The sequence below is a fragment of the Drosophila novamexicana genome, unplaced genomic scaffold (genome assembly GCF_003285875.2).
Source record: "Drosophila novamexicana strain 15010-1031.04,08,12 unplaced genomic scaffold, DnovRS2.1 tig00001059-arrow-arrow-pilon, whole genome shotgun sequence".
NCBI lineage: Eukaryota > Metazoa > Arthropoda > Insecta > Diptera > Drosophilidae > Drosophila > Drosophila novamexicana.
In genome coordinates, this window is record NW_020824837.1 from 907,314 (window position 1) to 925,923 (window position 18,610).

Sequence of the window (18,610 nt, forward strand, 5' to 3'; positions counted from 1 at the left end):
TATATTCGGAACTGGTTAAATAATTTTCGATTTCTTTTAATTTTCTTAAAATCGATAAATATCGATTTCCAACTTTCGCATTTATAAGAGCGATTCAGGCCATGCTTGGCATATGGCATGCAGGGATAAATAGCCGCCCGTTTTCATGCCTCATTCTTTCTCTAATTAATATTCATATATATATATAACACTTTCTTCTGATTGAATGACTGAGTGATTGTTGATAATATTATGATATCTTACAATGAAGTTACGCGTTTTTACGTTTCCGCCCGCAAGTGTGGAAAAAACGCGGAAGCTTTGATAGGAAACTTTTGTTATGAATCTTCTGGATTTAAATTTCTTTGTATAATATAATTTAGAGCTTAAGATTTAAATTTTCTACGGGTTTTGCAGCTTGTTATGAGATATAGTTTTTTAAATGAAGTTGAACTCAAATTGTTGCAATATTTTATAAATGAAAAAAACACTTGCAGTTTAGTTTTTAGTAAATGTTAACTGTTTTTGTTTTCTTTATTGGCAACTTGTAGCATCGTTAAAATTAATTGGTTTTAGTTCACATTTCTTCTAGGGCTAGCTTATTAATTAGTTGAGTGGTTTTTTGTTAAAGCTTCCGTTTATCGCGTTGCTGGCTCCAGCTAGATGGGAGCACGTCCCCTATCCCACAACTGCTACTCTAGCCTCGCAGCTGCAGGACAACTGCCAGTGCCAGCAGCAGCATAGCTATTGGCCTCCGGCTGCCAGCTGAACTGTGACCTGCTGTGGCCGTGTAATCGTCGGGACGATGGGATTCCCGTTTCTCGGCCTTCTCGCAGATGTCGCCACAATTCGCATGCTCACAAATGTCACAGATGTTGGACTTGGGCGCCCGATAGAACTGACGAGCGCGACGAGCTGAATAGAAGATGGATTAGATGTGGGGCAGGACATATAATTTTCCAGACCTACCGCTATCGTAGTAGTCATACATGACCACGGGCACGGGTCGATGCTTGGTGACCTTCACCGTTTTATAGGCATGCAGCGTGGGGCACACCTCACGTCTGTCCAGATAGTCAAAGTAGATAATGACTTTGGTGTTGCGCTGTTGGGTCTCGACCTTTTTGATGCGCTCGCTGGACTCCAGCGTGGGCAGCGTATCGGTGTCCACGACAAAGCCACTGGGCAGCTGAACCTCCATGACAGCCATGTTGGAGCGTTCGGCATCGCCGGGCACGGACACAAAACTGGCGCAGGCTGAGAGATGCAGATAGTCCGCATGGGAATTGCGATTGACGGTGGGATCCAGCACAAATCTTGGCCAGGCGCTGGTCACGTTCGTATTGTATTTGTAGCTAACCTGAGCGAGGGCCAGGCCACGTCCCGTCGCCGAGACGCTCACGTTCTTAATATTGCTGGGCAGCTGTAGGAGATGGGAATGAAATTATCAAATTGGTCTGGATGAGTCTTGGACTTGGTTTACCTCCACACTCTGCAGTGCCAGCGAATTCTCCGCATTGACATTCAGTATGGTCTCGGCGCCTTCGCCATAATGGAAGCCCAACTGCACATTGTTGCCCTGGCTGGAGAAGCGTTCGGCGAACATGAGCAACGCCTGCAGACCCACCACCGTGTCCTGTGAGCCGACAAATCCACCAAATGCATTACGCTGATCCATCAGCCAATTGAGCACGGGCAGCGCATCGCCCACCAGATTATTCTCGAGCAAGGCCAGCGCTCCATATGCAGAGATCTCGATGTTGACGCTCCGTGTGGCATTATACCAGGGCGATTGCTGTTCCGTTGATGGCGCCGTCTTGTTCCACCATTTACGACCATTCGCATTCATGGCCAGCGAGTCGAGACGCTGCAGGAATGCGGCCTTGGCATTGTGATTGGCCTTCGAGAGCACATAGGTGCCCAGCGCCATGGCATGCAGATTGCTGGCCGTGTCCAGGCCTCGGGTGATAAAGTCCAGCGCCTTATTGATGTTGTTGCGGTACTCGGCATGCAGATCCTTAAATGCATTCAACATAGAGCTTTCTAAGGAATTTCATCTTGTCTTCCACTTACCACATTCTCCATCATGGCCAGCGTCACAAAGGCGGTGAGACTTATGCCCCCATCGTCGAACTGCTCAAAGATATCGCCGTGCTCCTCGTAGCCTCCATTGCTGGACTGTACGCTGGCCAGATAGGCCAAGGCGCTCTGCAGCACATGGTCATCCACTTGAATGTAGGGCGTCGCCTGGCGCAACGATCTGGCCACATAGGCTGTCAGCCACGTTGAGCTCTGCTTGGCAGACAGTCCAAAAGCGCTAAAGGCGCCATTCTCGTGGCGATAGTAGAGCAGACGTTGATAGCCCACAGCCAAGTTCTTGGTGGCGCTGAGCTCCAACTCTGGAGTCAGTTGACGCAAGCGCTGCAAGAGATTAGGTTGAAGATAGCAATAATTTATTTGATTGACTGATGAAATGGTTGATTGACTGATAGAATCATTGATTACCTTATTGACTGACTGACTGAATAATTGGCTGGCTGGATGACTAACTGACTAATTAGGTCTTTGGCTGGATAACAGTTTAACTGACTGGCTGGTGCACTGACTAATTATGTAGCTAAATGACTAAGTGATTGACTGATTGGTTGGCTGATTGAATGATGCTCGAGTGATTGAGTGACTGACCGATTGACTGAGTGATCTTATTTGCGACTCTCCACACATACAAGTAATATTTGCATTTTGTTTTGTACATATAATCATTTTCTAACTTACGCCCAAATAACGCAGCACCATCAGATTCGGCACAAAGTTGACCATCGTCTGCTCGCCACAGCCCGTGGGCAGTTGGATGAGTTGGTGTAGATTGCCCACAATGCTGCCCACCAGATCACCCACAGCACTGACCTCAATGCTCGTTGAGTCGGGTATAGCATTCCGCGGCACTTTAATGGTAACATTCTGTTTGCGCTGCGCACTGGAATTTAACTCGAAGAGGAAACCCCGATTCACCCGCTCCGTGGCACCGGGATGCTCCACTAGCAGCGTACGTTCTACAGTGTCGCCAGCTTGCGAGGTGGTTGCCACAGCCTTGACGGGCAGGGCGCCCACACGGCGAGGCGTCACAATGAATGAGATGGAGCGGGCCGACTTGCCCGGTACTTGGATGGTGCGACGACTGTAGAGTTCCAGTTCTGTAAGGAAATCGAAAACAAGAAATTAACACTATTTGTCCAAGTAACATTCCAGGAACTTGCACGCACTGGGCTTATTGGCTTGCTTGGTGTCCAGCTGGGGAAAATCAAAGTCCTGCGCAGTATTGTAGAAGGTCACGTCGACGCTCAGATCGCTGTCCCTGTTATTGTGCACCACAAATGGCAAGGCAATGAGCTCATCTGAAAGGGGTACGAGCATGAGTTATTATATTCCAACATTCGCATCTCACTATCCACCTTTGCGTATGGAATAGGGCAGCTCGGTGGCTATGTAGAATTCCTTGTAGGCCTCCAGCTTGCTGTTGGGCGCATTCAGACCCAGGCCATTAACAGGATCTAGAGTAAAGGCGGTCAGATGCCAAGAGGTCATATCGCTCGGAATGCGTCGATGTATGGTATTGCGACCATCGCTGCTCGCCGAGAGGTTGAGGAAAAGCCACGTGTCCGCCGGATCACGCATGACATGCACACGAGGATTATGCCAATAGGGCTTGGGTGTATAGGAGAAGGCATAACGTCCCTTGCCGGGCGGCAATGTGTTCACCTCAATCTTATGCGCGGGCCCGATATCAGTCTTGCGCACAGCTGTCAACTTGTCCTCCTCCATTGTGCTGGAGCTATCGCGACCTATGGCTGGTGTCGTCTCTGCCTCTGTAAGAATACCCCACTTTAATATATATAAAGCTTGTAAAATAGTTTGCTTACCCTTTTCCACAAAGTAATTCGTATTGGACATGGTTATAACACCGGACTCCTTTCCGGGTGAGCCCACGGGCGTGTTGACGTCGCTGAGCTCATAGGCATAAAGGGCATCCATTAGACGTTCGTGTGTTAGATCATGGCCTAGACAGAGTTTCAGATAGGTTAGCTGTCTTGTGGGTTGCTTAGAGTAGTTTGACCTACCGCTGCGCAGTGCTGCCGCATTTTGATCGACAACCATGAGACCAACATAGGAGTAGGGCTTGGTGCTGATGCCTATGTCTATATCCTGACCAGGTGGTGCTCGGATGGGTGCTTCAATTTGTACCTAAGGGAAGAGATTTAGTTATCCCAGCTTGCCTCAAGTAAGGTCTACGTACCGCATTTAATAGATTCTCCTCGAATTGTATAATCTGCTCGTCGTAGACGAACTCTCCATTGACTATCATATAGACGAGCAGCTTGGCGCGTGGCATCATGGCAAACGAAGCCAGAAATTTAATGGTATGATAGTTATTATCAGCCACCTGCAGAAAGATTAATTGAATTTTGTATTTCGTCCAGATGCAGGCACTTTTTATCACTTACATCCACAGTGCGCGTGAGAATTATGTCGCCGCGTCCCACAATCTGATACATAAAGTATTTCATTGGCTCATTGGAACGCACCGCAACAGCAATTTCCTGATTAACCATGGGTCTAAAAAAATGAATATTTATTAGCTCCAGTAGAAAATAGTATCTAGTATCTAGCTTTGCTAATGTCTGAGTGTCGAACTAGAAAGCCACCGGTCGATGGTTCAAACTCGAAAGCGATTTTTAATAACTTACTTATCATTGAGCACCTTGGCGGTTATGTAGTTCTTGCTGTGTAAATGCTTGCGCGGCACCTTGCCCACGTCGCTGACAACGCCCAAATAGTCGACAATTATGGAATGGTACTCATCGCGATCACCCAGAGGCACGGTGAACTTCATCTTGAACTCGCCACGTCCATCCAGGCTGTAAACCGTACGATTGTACATTTCACTGCTGCCATAAACGTTTGTCAAATAGGCGGTGATCTCCGGATTGAAATCCCTTAATTGGCTGCCATCATTGCGAAGAATGCGTGCCTATAAGGAAGTTAATATAAGTATATCATAATAAAATTCTAATTTCCAGAGGAAAAGTTAAGTACTTACAGTGGCTTCAAAGGGAACGCCTGGTATATAATAGCTGGGCAGCTTGATGGCCTCCACGCGAAAGTGATTGAGATAGAGTGTAAGCACCGTGGAATAGTTTTGCACCGAGCCCGTGGAGCGCTCCTCGACCAGGGCATCCAATAGATACTGACGCTCGTAGTCCTGCTTCAGATGCAGCTCCTGCTCAATGTCAAACTCAAAGTAGGCGCTGCCATCGATGGGCACCACTTTGCGTGTTATCAGATCATTGACAAACGGCTGCAGTGAGCCAAAGAACGTGGGATAAATGGAGAGCGTGGCCTCGCCCACAATGGGCTGACCAAAGGCGTAGCTGTAAGAGAAGTAAAGCCATAAATATGTGGGCGACCAAGAGATGCTCTGAAAAACTAGTTATCGAAATATTTAGATTAACTGTTCCATATTTATTATATATATATATATAAACTCCCAGACAAGCTAAAGAATGGCAGCTGAAATTATGAATTGAATTTATCGATTGTTTCGGTATTTATCGATTTCGAGTAAATTTTGAAGCATTTTGATTTTAAGAAATCATTAATCATGGCCCGCTTTTAAACCTATTTTTACTTGAAAACCGGGCACTTACTGCGCCTTCACTGTGGCCGCAATTTTACCATCCTTGTAGATGGCCTGTCGCGGCGTCTCAATGTCCACCACAAACTTGGGCAATATGTGATCCAAGATCTCAAAGGTTTGCCGATGCTGCTGCTCGGCGACATCGACAACAATGGACCAGTCGCCAAATCGTGGATAGTCCGACAATTGCAGCTCATTGGAGTAGATGGCATTCGTGAGACGTATATCCTTATAGCTTCTGATGATATTGTTGCCCGAATCCCGGATCTCAACATGGACGCGTCCGTAGCCGCGGGCGGGCTTTAGATTCGCATCGAGCACCAATATGCGATAGTGCACCAGATCTCCCGGCTTATATATGCTCTTGTCAGTTTGCACCAGCACCGTGTGCTGCTTGGGCTCAAAATGCAGCTGCGTCTCGTTCGTGAAGATTATGCCGCTCAGGCCTTCCGCTGTCAGCCGATAGCGATCAGCCTTAAGTGCCGGCAACTGTGTGAAAATTCAAAGACAAAAAAAAGGTTTTTCTAATAATCGATTTAATGAGTTTTAAAATCTGGCTCGGAGTTCACCTCAAAGTGCAACAGCTGGGTTGAATAGGGCCTCAGCTCGACGGTCTTGAAATCGGTGTACGTACTGCTCAGTATGCCCACCTTAACTCTGGCGGGCTCCGCCGCCTTGTGTATGCTCACAGCCACATGGTACTGTGAGTTGGGTCTCACTGTATTGGGGGCAATTATGGAATAGAGGCTGAAAAACCAAAAATTAATATAATACAAATGAAATACTCTTGCAGTCATATATAGCAGATGTAAGATATGTTTGATTAATATCTGAGAAATAAGGCAAGGTTCTTCTCTCCCATAAAAAAACTATAGTTAGACTATTTAGTACAATGTTTGTCAACATAATGCGTTTGGGATAATAATATAACAATAATTGAAGAAATTGAATGTTGTACATGCAAAAATTCCCTATGGAACCCTATTCTGATCTTATACTTGAAATAAATAGAATAACAACTTAATTTTGTAAACTATCCATTCTAAACGATTTTAAGGAAAAGGTTCTTAAGTAATGACAATTTCTGCTGGATTTGAACCAGCGACTTTACGTTTGCTAGTTCAACTTCTAAATAATTTTCAAAGAAACTATGAGAGTTTTCTCCCATTCTAGTGCTCACTTCCATCATCCAAAAAGAATCTTCTCTTCAAGCTTCAGCTTCCCAGCTTTCAGTCAGTCGGTCATGACAAACACCTTTATGTAGCTAAACAAGCGCGACTTCTCCTATGCGTGACACACTTGATGATAAAAACAATAGCACCCATCTTGGCAAGGGCAACACTACAAAATTGTTGTACTTCATTCAGCAAAGCTCAAAGAAACGAAGACAATGTTCCGCAAGCGTAATACACCTATGAATGTGGCTAAAATGGTAACTGAATCTGTAGTTATTTTCGGTTTTTCTTCTATTCATTCACGCGCTTAACGGAAGACACACTTAAACAATACCCGGGGTAATGTACTTTGTCTCGAGTTCGAGTTCGGTACGGGTCAGCGTGTGGAGAGACCGCGTTTCGGTTTCTGTTTCGGTTTGATTTATGTCGGAAATGGCATAGAGCTCATCGGGGGCGTTGCGGCCAGCGACAATAACTACAAATATATATATTTTTTGTGGTTTTGCTACAACTTCAACTGTTCGACATTGCTTGAAGAATTTGTAATGACAAAGTATTATGGCCAACAATTGCAGCTGCCGTCAGATGACTCAAGCTTAGAAAACTTATTTTATGTAAAAATTTTGCATATCATTTACTTTTTATTTGCTCTGAAAGCTTTTGTAATTAGCTCGGGACTGATTAATAATAGTACTCTGCTATATATTTGGCATTTTTACAAACTAACTTTTTAATATACTATTTAATATTTATTTAGAAATATTCGGGGTAGAGTGAGACAGAAATTTTTGGCGCTATGTGCAGGGTATCTCGTAGTCCTGCACTCCCGATTGGAAATTTTTGTTTCTTGTTAAAGGAATTTTACAAGCTAAATACTTTCAGCTATTAATGTGTTTGCCAAATTTGCAATAATTTCGTATAATATGCTCATATGTCTATTTATAGTGTATGCCAAATTCGGTGCGTCGCTTACATAACTTAGCTTGGGAGTGTGTTTGTTTTTGGTGCTGCGTCTTGTGCTTGTTTTGGCTTTGACGTTCACAAAGTAAAGAGAGTATATTGATTTTATGCAATGAACTTTTTCCGAGAAGCTAGTCACGCCCACCAGAAATCTAGTCTGTCCAAATTCGTATGAAGAATTTTAAGATGAGTTAGTTAGGGATCCCAACATAGCCGATAAAACGTTCACTGGAGAGTTATTTGAAAGATCGATAAGAAAATCGACAAGACGATCGCTGATAAGTTCCTTTAAAAAACGATTAAAATTCGACAAAACGATAACTCTTATTGTGCTTGCCACATATTTATATCCAGAGTGAACAAGTGAGGAATCAAGAAAACCTAGGGACTTTCTTAAAAAATCGATTAAAATTAGGAAAAATCGATAACTCCTGATAATCTTGTTGGGTGGCGTGTTCTTAAAATGTGAAGGGGTGTAACCCAGTCAGTTCTGCCTGACTACAAAATGTTTCCTTATTTTTGTTGCCTTTCCACTAATTTGTTGGACGCTAGTGGGACTGAGAGTTTATTTTTGTCTTAACATCTCTTTTCACTTAGCTTGCGAAATTTATAGACCTGGCTAACTGTGTCGTGTTGTCGGCCTGTTTTGTTGTTTTTGGCGTAATTCACAGTTTCTGGTTGTTCTAATTTCAATTGCTGTTTGGCCGCCGCTTAACCTGTTCCCACATTTTCTTTTGTGTTTATGTCACGTTTTGTTGGGCGCACAAAACAGGTTCCTTCAGCAGCGCTCCGCCCAAATGGCCAAAAACAATTTCGCTTTTTTAGTATTTGTTTTAGTTTTTATTTTTATATCTCTCCTTTTCCAAATTGGCCACAAAATGCAGTCGGAGAGGTCCCGCTTGATTGCGTCGTGTTGGGCTTGGTTTGTGTGTTAAATGTCGGCTGATATCAGCTTGATTAAGTGTATATAATATGAGTGTATATATAACATGTACAATTATTCATATAGTTGCCTTGAGCTGCACCCTATATGGTCAGAGTATGAGCCGGAATGATCGGTTGGCCAACACTCATGGTTGGGCAATAATTGAACTTAAGCCGTATTTGGAACAAGAGAGTGTAACAATTGGCAAAACACTTGAAGGCTCAAAGCGGCAAGAAAGAAGCTAACGCCAACGTCGTGTCCAACTACAAATCAATCAGAATTCTGCGAATCTTAATAAACAACCAGATAAACAGCTATGGCAAGACGAATGTTGAATACCCTTGTCGACATATGGAGATTCTCCAGTTATGCAAAGAAAAGTTTAAAGCTCGCAATCTCAGATTTCGAAAGATTCTTTCTTTGGCTAAGATTAGTTAAGACTAAGCTTATACATGTGTAGCATGGTAGAACTTATACATGCTTAGCTTTTCGTGATAAGCCGCAACAGCGTCTTATAGAAGAACATAATGTTCGACCGATAGTTCCAATGGCAGCTATATGATAAGATGGTTTGATGCAAGTAAGATATAACTCATATGTAAGAAGCTTAGTTATATTAATTAATGTCGTGTTGGGCTCAGTTATCTTGATAAGCACAACAATTTTGTATGCAAGAAGTTTATGTCAACCGACCATTCCTGTGTCAGCTGTATCATATAGTAATCCGATGTCGTCGGAAATATATAAATGCCCATAAAAACAGAGAGGAAAACAGACAGATTTCTATAGACTCGGCTGTTGCTGCTGATCAAGAGTATATATATATAATTGACAGCTTTGGAAATGTCTTCTTCTCTTAAAACAAGACTAAATACCCTCTGAACAACACTCGTGCATTCATTTGCCTTCTCAACTGGTCAGTTTGACGAGTCGAGTCAAGGTGAGCCATCGGAAATCAGACAGTAAATATGCGTATTTGTTGTATGTCAACTGGCAGCAGCAGCAGCCGGTTGGCTCGCATTTTAAATACACGTTAAATTTGTAATTGTCATACTTAATTGGTCAGCTAGCTCGAATGCAACGAGCCACTCGAATCGAGTGTGAATCCTCAAATAGGCATTTGTGAGCATGGACAACGCGTCACATTGCATCACCCTGGTGTCTGAGTGAAATGCGTAGGTCGTCTGAAATCTTGCCAATCTCAGCTTAACTTTATTTTATTTTTATTTCATTTCATTTTTGCTTTATTTATTGCACATAAAACTGGATAGAACAGTTAACACGCGTGGGCCGAAGATTTAATACCCTTGCACGCATGCGTGAGACGTGGGTTTTAGTTATATAATCAGCAGCTTGTTAGGGTATAAACGCAGACTGCTTACTTTTAGGCTAGTTAGGTTTATTAGAAGATTCATGAGTAAGCAGCCAAGATTAATGTGCCAGGTATAAAGCATATGCCAAGTATTTAAATACACAGAAGTTTCAACAAGGCATCTAGACTGAGTCCTTAGTTAATCTAGCTATAGCTGCGCTTCTGGGGTGTATTTTCTACAATGCGTTACACAGTTCATGACATAGTTATGACACCCGCTGGCAGAGTATAACAAGCTAAACATGTGTAATAAGGCATATTTGTTCTCGTTCAACAAGAGCAGATGAGTCAACATTTTTAAACTAGAGTCAACAAAATTGTTGAAATGTGATTCACAGACTGAGAATAACTATTAAGCTGTAGATACCCTGCATTTGTGATAAAGCAAAAAAAACTCTTCGCAATTTACAAACGTTTTAATGCTTGTCAATTGAAACTAATTAAACATTATGTTGCACACAAATGTTGTGCTGGGCATCTGCGAAGCCAAACCCCCCGTCCTGCACCTAAGTCTAGGAAGCTGTGTTCATTTCATTATTCAATGTTAATTTGCTTGATTACAAACTTGTAAATTATATGGCAGAGGTTGGTTAATGAGCGTCTGAGTTGCCGGCATTTGCGGCTGCGTGTTTCAAGCAAATAAATTCGAGTTCGTTGCTTAAGTCTTTTGTTTTTTTCCCATCTTTTTTTTTGGAGATTTCGACTCGTTTAAGTAGCGTGTGATGTCATTTCATTTTATATTATTTAGTGTGCAACGTATTTGTCACACTCATTGTCAGCTATCTATACATAATAAGTGTGGGAGTCTAAGCAGGCATGCAGGCATGTGTTTGTGTGTGTGTGTGTGAGGTTGTTGTTGTGCTTTATTTACTAACCCCTGAGCAGCTGTCAGCGTTGGCAGCACAAAAAGTAGACAGCTTGTGAGCGCGAGCACAAAGTTGACGCATTGCGCGCACATTTTTAGCATTATTTATATTCTATTTATTTAATTTTTAATCATTAATTATTGCACTCATAAGCTTTTAATATTGTATCTTAGCACATATCACATAGTACACAAAATTCGCATTCGTTTTAATTCGGGTTTTTGTTTTTGTCTTTCCGTGTGGGCAGTCGACAATTTTGCACCGCTCGCACCGCTCGTCCCGCCACTAACTTGGCCCAAAGCTTGATTTGGCCTGATGTTGTTGTTGTTGTTGATTTTTGTTGCTTCACTTGTTCAACCAGCACCAGACGCTCGAGATTCGCGATTGCGCCAACGGCCAAGCTCACGTTTTTTTTCCTTATTTTTTTTTTCTTTTGTTTTTGTTTCACTTTCGTTTCGGAGCGCTTCCACCTGTTGCCCGTTCGTAAGCTTGTTTTCAACTGATTTTTCGGCTAACGCTTTCGGCTTGCATTAGCCACATTTCAACCTGCCAGCTGAGCTTTGGCTGGGCTGGCAGAGCTTATAGCACTTTGTGGTTGTTGTCTTCGCTGACGGTCCAGCCTTAAAACGCGTAGGGGTTGGGCTGTCCACGCTAAAATCTTAACAACATTTAATTTTTTTTAAAAAATAAGCGAATTACTAAGAAATTGTATTGTTCGATGCTTAATAACAAGAATGTTTTCAATTGAGATATATGCTATTGTTTAATTTTTAAATTCGTAAAATATTATTGTTTTTTTATTTTTATTTATTAATAATGTAAATTAATTTTGGGTCGATAGCTATTTTTGTAATACCCTCTTGGACTCTCTCGCTCTAATAATATTAGACAGAGCTAGCTGTCTGAACTCGAGGTTTGTGTCTCTGCTAAACTCTGAACTAGCTTACAAGCGCTTATGTAAGTTAAAGTGTTGCCAGACCTCAGTAAAAGGTAGGAAATGTTGATTAGTACGTCAAAGGCCCGCTACAGGTGTGCAAAGTCAGATGTATTTGGTTTAGCTTAGAGCAAAATTAAAAAACAAAGAATTTAATTTATAAAATACTTAATTGAGTGTGTGAGTAAAAAGATGCCTGGAACGGGCTGAATTGGAACAGAGCTAGAAAGTCGCTTGGCATTCACTTCGTATTTCAATATTTTTGCCATGTTCTTTATGTTAACTTTCCCCCAATTACAATTAGCAATTGCTCCTTTTTTTCCAGTGCATACACTAATCTAAATAGCAGACACGCACGTACACACACACACACACACACACACAAATAAAATCGCCTCACATATTCTAACATCAATATTGCAATGCCATTTGACATTTGTTATGGCGATGGGCGCAAAACGATGCCGAATGCAAAGCAAAAGAACGGATGAACAGGGGGCATCAGGGTTGGCGAGAATGAGAGCTGGTGGGAAGGGGGGGCAGGGGCATAGAAGGGGGGACAACATAGACCCCAATGTAACCGGTCAAACGGAGTGATTTTTATTGGCTTGCTGCTTTTTCGATTCACTGATAAATTGTTAATGTCACGCCACACACACACACACAAGCACACACACACACACACACACGCTCGTAAAATGCAATGTTACAAATTTATTATTTATGTGGCGCTAAGCTTTGTGCGCATAGATGGTGTACGGCAAAAGGGGAGGGGGGCTGGTCGGACAACCAACTTGACACAGAGCAAATGGTCGCTGCAGATGCCAACGAGCGAGAGAGACCAATGATAATATTTTTTGGGGCTACGAATTTTGCGCCGCATAAAATAGCATTTGATGTGTGCATAGAAAATTGCCAGCCAACAACAACAACAACAACAACAGCAACAAAAGCAACAACAACAACATCAACAATTACAGCAAGAGCGGGCAGGGTGGGGTCTGGTGGGGATTGGCGGCCAGTGCGGCAACTTCAATAAATCAAACAGTGGTAATGCAACTGCACTCAGAAAAAAGGGGGAACACAACATAAATCAAAAATAAAAAAATAATAAAAACAAATAAATATACTCGAGCTCGTTTATTTAACAGATAAAAATAATATATAAAGCTTTTAAAGCAAGCAAAAAAAAATTATATGCATATCTTGAAATAATTGTGTTTAGTGAAAAATAAAAACTTAGTGCTTGATTTAAGTTCAAGGTTCTGTTCTTTATTCTAGGGTTAAAATATTTTCCTGTTGTCTCAAAATCTCATTTATACAACGAATATAAAAAATATCAAATTATATCGATTGAATTACATATTTAAAATAATATTTATATTCAAATTTAAATTAGTAATATTTACAAATTTTGATTAAATTAAGTTTTCTTAAAAACAGTTAAGCAATTTTAATGGAAATATAAAAACAACTTGAATAATTTAGTAAAATTTTGAAAAAATAATTATTCGGTATTCTGTGGAAATTTTGATTTATATTGTAAAATATTTAGAATTTCTTATAATAGTTGAAAACGTTGTCTTTTGCAGTGTATTTGCTGGCAACATGTTTACTGTTAGGCGGCTGGCAATTAATGCAGCTGCCAAAACAAGCAAACGACCCTAGTGCAATTCGCACTTTAATTAATTAGACATTCATTTTCAGCAGTAACAACAACTGCAGCAGTGAGAGCAGCAGCAGCAACTGGCACAGCAGCCCCTGAGGCAGCCAACCCCCCCGAACTGGCCAACAATTTAGCTATCCACCTGTCTGTCTGTCTGCCTGTCTGTATGTGTGTGTGTGTTGTTCATTTGTCCGCCTGTCTGTCTGTTTGTCGCTTTGTAATGTGCACCGGAGTTTGTCCCCTTTGGAATAAGGCAACGGCGTCGACGTCGACGTCGGCATTGGTGGCGGCCATTATGCTTCGCAGGCGTAATAAATTAGCACAAACATGCCACTAAAATGGCACGCCCACCGACGGCCCAACGGCGCTGACCTGCACTGTAAAATGCTGTCAATGCAGTTCACATGCCAATGCAATTCCATTTTCGATGCAACAACAACAACACCTCCGGGATTTCAACTGGGATTTGCGCACAATGTGTTTAGTGGCAAACAACTCCGCATAGACGAGCCTCAACGATGATGAGAACAAGCTGAAGCCCCAGCCCAATGCCCACTCACTCGCCAATCGCACTTCTAAACTCAGCCTCCAGCCAAGCCAAGCAAATGAAATGTGTGCTATACAAAGCCAACTTACTTGACTGCAGCAGACTCTTGGACTTGATCAGTGTTGACAAACGGCATGGCAATAAAACAGTATTAAAAAGTGTTGTAATACGCAAAGTAAATTTGATGAGTGTTTCTCTGAGGAATCTAGTTTGCAAATATTTGTATAGCATACTTTTTGGAGCAGAATAGCGTAAGGATCTTGAGATTAAGCTGAGCAAAAACCTAATTGGGTTCGTTTTCAATTGGAAAGGAATGTTAAGTTAAGGAATTTAGGGATACTTTCTTCAGAAATTTAAACATATGTGTACCTTATTTCATACCTTTACTAAATATGGCTTTAATTAAGCTGGTTGAGCATTTACTTTGCAACCTGATGATGTTACCCTTAAGAGCTTGGAAATATTTACTAAAGATCATTTAAATTTAACAAACAAAAAACTGGTTCAGCTCATGAATAAGTTCATAGTTCCAAATAAAAATATGTTGAACTTCGGACTCGAACCGCTTCGTTCTTAAGTATATACTATATAATAAAAATATTTTTGAGAAATTAAAGGAAATTAAAAGATTGTCTGGCGCGAATCAATAGAGTTTTTAAGAAGAGAAGTTCCGGTTCCAGCTCTATTAAAAAAACCTTGTGACAAGTCAAACAATATGGCAACACAGGCCCGGGGCATTAATTGTTGTCTGAACTTAAAACTGAAAGGCAAGGCGAAGGGGGTGGCAGCAAACAATGTTGCACTCTCAAAAGAGAGGGAGAGCGAGGAGATAGAGGGAGAAAGAGAAAGAGAGAGTCGAGAGCGACTCACAACTTTATCATCGACTTCGATTGGTGGCATGGAAGATGGGCAGATGTGGCATGTGGCATGTGGCATGTTCGGCTCATGCCAGCAGATAGCTACGCCTGCATTCCCTCTTTCTCTCTCTCTGTGCATTTTCCTTTTTATTTTCCTTTTTTTCCCTCTTTGTTGCTTGCGCACTTTTCATCTTGGCGCTGCATACGAAATTTATGGGTTTTATTATGTGATTTATGCAATGCGCGCTGTCCGCGACGGGGCACGCAATGCGCGACGCAGCGCGGCGTGCGGATTTTTACGCCGGAAATGTGCCCATCGACTGCGTGTTAAGTCTCGCACACACACACGCACCGACACACACGCACACTGGCGGGGTCGCGGGTGCATAAGTGTTTTTTATTATTGCCCGCCAGTTTTTATTGCGACTGCTGCGCTCGTGTTTTACTTATTTAATTTCTCAGCTGCTATCGGCCGGGCCCGGCATTGTCCTTGTCATTGGACGGGACGCAGCGCACGTGAGCGCCGGACACATTGATATTGAGCTTGGCGGGCGGCGACGTTAATGTGTGGCGCCCCCTCTCCTTTCTCTCCCTCCTCGCCTGGCATAATGCGCGCGGGGGCAGCTACGCATTCCAGATCCCCAATAACGGTATCTAACCGAAAACGTGCTATAAATTCCAATCAGAGTCGCCACAGTGTCGCGCATTGCGGCCCATTGTCAATCAACACGCACACACGCACACTCGCACACACACAGAAGCACATGCACACGCACATGCACATGTACACGCACCGCGTGCCGCGTGACGTCCCTGCGCGTATTTACATTTCCGGGCGAGTCATGCGAGCTGTTGGCATAGGGCACAGGTGCATACGTGTTACCCACAGAGCTGGCACCAGACGCGTGTCGTGACACGAGCACGCACGGCACTTGTCCTGACTCGTGTCGGCATTAAGCTCATCAGATCGAGAGATTGCCTGAAAGGAATCAACCAGAGCAAGCCAAAGTTAACCAAGAAATATAGTAATATCCAAATCCACGAATAAGTCGACCTGTCTATCCCTCTTTTTTGTTAACCTTTCTGAAATCGATAAATATCGATAGCATATACACACTTTAATTGATAAATCGTGAAAAAGACCTCCGATTCCTCCATAAGGTATTTATATTCTGTAGTAGTACGTTAATATCAAAATTCATGTCTGTCATTATACCCTGAACCCATTAAAAATGGGCATAAGGGTATATTGTATTTGTGCAAAATCCAAATGTATGTAACAGGCAGAAGGAAGCTTCTCCGACCCCATAAAGTATATATATTCTTGATCAGCATCAATAGCCGAGTCGATCTAGCCATGTCCGTCTGTCTGTACGTCCGTCCGTCCGTCCGTCCGTCCGTCCGTCCGTATGTATGAACGCAAGGATCTCAGAACCTATAAAAGCTAGAGACTTGAAATTTTAGATGTAGATGCTCCTAGTTCCCGCGCATATCGAGTTTGTTTCCGATAATCGATAACTTACTCCGTTTCCAAGCAATCGATCAAAATCGATATCGATTTTTTGGGAACGTTATATCTCCGCGCCGAGCTATTACTCGAGAGGTATTACCCGGGGTAGGTTCGAATATCAAAACTTTTTTGAATATTTTTTTGAAAATCTCGGGTAAATATAATTTGATTTTAAAATATTATACCTTTTTGAATTCGTACGGATCCCTACTATCATATGGCATTCAAAGAATTCAAAGACATAACTCTGCGTGTAGATATGACGTTCCAAATCGACATAGCTCCGAGCGGAGATATGACGTTCCAAAACGATATCTTGGAAATATGTCGTTTTGGAACGTAATATCTCCAAGAGGAGCTATTACCCGAGAGGTATTTTCCGGGGTAGGTTCGAATATCAAAACTTTTTGAATATTTTTTTGAAAATATCGGGTAAATATAATCTGATTTTAAAATATTATACCTTTTTGAATTCGTACGGATCCCTACTATCATATGGCATTCAAAGAATTCAAAGACATAACTCTGCGTGTAGATATGACGTTCCAAAACGACATAGCTCCGCGCGGAGATATGACGTTCCAAAACGATATCTTGGAGATATGTCGTTTTGGAACGTCGTATCTCCAAGAGGAGCTATTACCCGAGAGGTATTTCCCGGGGTAGGTTCGAATATCAAAACTTTTTTGAATATTTTTTTGAAAATCTCGGGTAAATATAATCTGATTTTAAAATATTATACCTTTTTGAATTCGTACGGATCCCTACTATCATATGGCATTCAAAGAATTCAAAGACATAACTCTGCGTGTAGATATGACGTTCCAAAACGACATAGCTCCGCGCGGAGATATGACGTTCCAAAACGATATCTTGGAGATATGTCGTTTTGGAACGTCATATCTCCAAGAGGAGCTATTACCCGAGAGGTATTTCCCGGGGTAGGTTCGAATATCAAAACTTTTTTGAATATTTTTTTGAAAATATCGGGTAAATATAATCTGATTTTAAAATATTATACCTTTTTGAATTCGTACGGATCCCTACTATCATATGGCATTCAAAGAATTCAAAGACATAACTCTGCGTGTAGATATGACGTTCCAAAACGACATAGCTTCGCGCGGAGATATGACGTTCCAAAACGATATCTTGGAGATATGTCGTTTTGGAACGTCATATCTCCAAGAGGAGCTATTACCCGAGAGGTATTTCCCGGGGTAGGTTCGAATATCAATACTTTTTTGAATATTTTTTTGAAAATCTCGGGTAAATATAATCTGATTTTAAAATATTATACCTTTTTGAATTCGTACGGATCCCTACTATCATATGGCATTCAAAGAAATTAAAAATTGATGAGTTGGAAAAAGTTGTTGAACAAAAAACGTTTCGTTGGTATAATCAACCTTTTTTTTTTATTTTTTTAGACTATCTCGGCCAAGTAATCATAACATAACTCTGCGTGTAGATATGACGTTCCAAAACGACATAGCTCCGCGCGGAGATATGGCGTTCCAAAACGATATCTTGGAGATATGTCGTTTTGGAACGTCATATCTCCAAGAGGAGCTATTACCCGAGAGGTATTTCCCGGGGTAGGTTCGAATATCAATACTTTTTTGAATATTTTTTTGAAAATCTCGGGTAAATATAATCTGATTTTAAAATATTATACCTTTTTGAATTCGTACGGATCCCTACTATCATATGGCATTCAAAGAAATTAAAAATTGATGAGTTGGAAAAAGTTGTTGAACAAAAAACGTTTCGTTGGTATAATCAACCTTTTTTTTTTATTTTTTTAGACTATCTCGGCCAAGTAATCTCAGAGTCGAAGCATTCACCAACCTATACAAGAGACCACGCTTAGAGGTGTGTAGTCAGGTGTGTAGTCAAAGAAGATCCCTACTATCATATGGCATTCAAAGAATTCAAAGACATAACTCTGCGTGTAGATATGACGTTCCAAAACGACATAGCTTCGCGCGGAGATATGACGTTCCAAAACGATATCTTGGAGATATGTCGTTTTGGAACGTCATATCTCCAAGAGGAGCTATTACCCGAGAGGTATTTCCCGGGGTAGGTTCGAATATCAATACTTTTTTGAATATTTTTTTG

General features: G+C 41.8%; 1 protein-coding gene across 1 annotated transcript; it reads right to left on the bottom strand.

Annotated features, from left to right (window-relative positions):
- Positions 1–497: 497 nt before the first annotated feature.
- Positions 498–11,452, bottom strand: LOC115766005 (CD109 antigen). Its single transcript, XM_030709774.1, has 16 exons — positions 10,982–11,452; positions 6,244–6,421; positions 5,685–6,163; positions 5,078–5,408; positions 4,725–5,008; positions 4,482–4,593; positions 4,274–4,420; positions 4,098–4,221; positions 3,900–4,037; positions 3,432–3,845; positions 3,243–3,374; positions 2,755–3,173; positions 2,053–2,400; positions 1,463–1,996; positions 949–1,402; positions 498–894 (listed from the first exon to the last, which is right to left on the bottom strand). Exons 1-16 carry the CDS (start codon positions 11,071–11,073, stop codon positions 677–679), a joined length of 4,404 nt encoding a protein of 1,467 aa, XP_030565634.1. The 5' UTR covers positions 11,074–11,452; the 3' UTR covers positions 498–676.
- Positions 11,453–18,610: the final 7,158 nt, after the last annotated feature.

What these genes read in the sequence shown, in the direction of transcription:
- LOC115766005 (XM_030709774.1), bottom strand. Translation starts at nt 11,073, where the DNA reads ATGCTAAAAATGTGCGCGCAATGCGTCAACTTTGTGCTCGCGCTCACA. An exon ending in GCGGCCACAGTGAAGGCGCA is followed by an intron (nt 5,409 to 5,684) that starts GTAAGTGCCCGG and finishes CTTCTCTTACAG; the next exon opens with CTACGCCTTTGGTCAGCCCA. An exon ending in AGGAGAATCTATTAAATGCG is followed by an intron (nt 4,222 to 4,273) that starts GTACGTAGACCT and finishes CTCTTCCCTTAG; the next exon opens with GTACAAATTGAAGCACCCAT.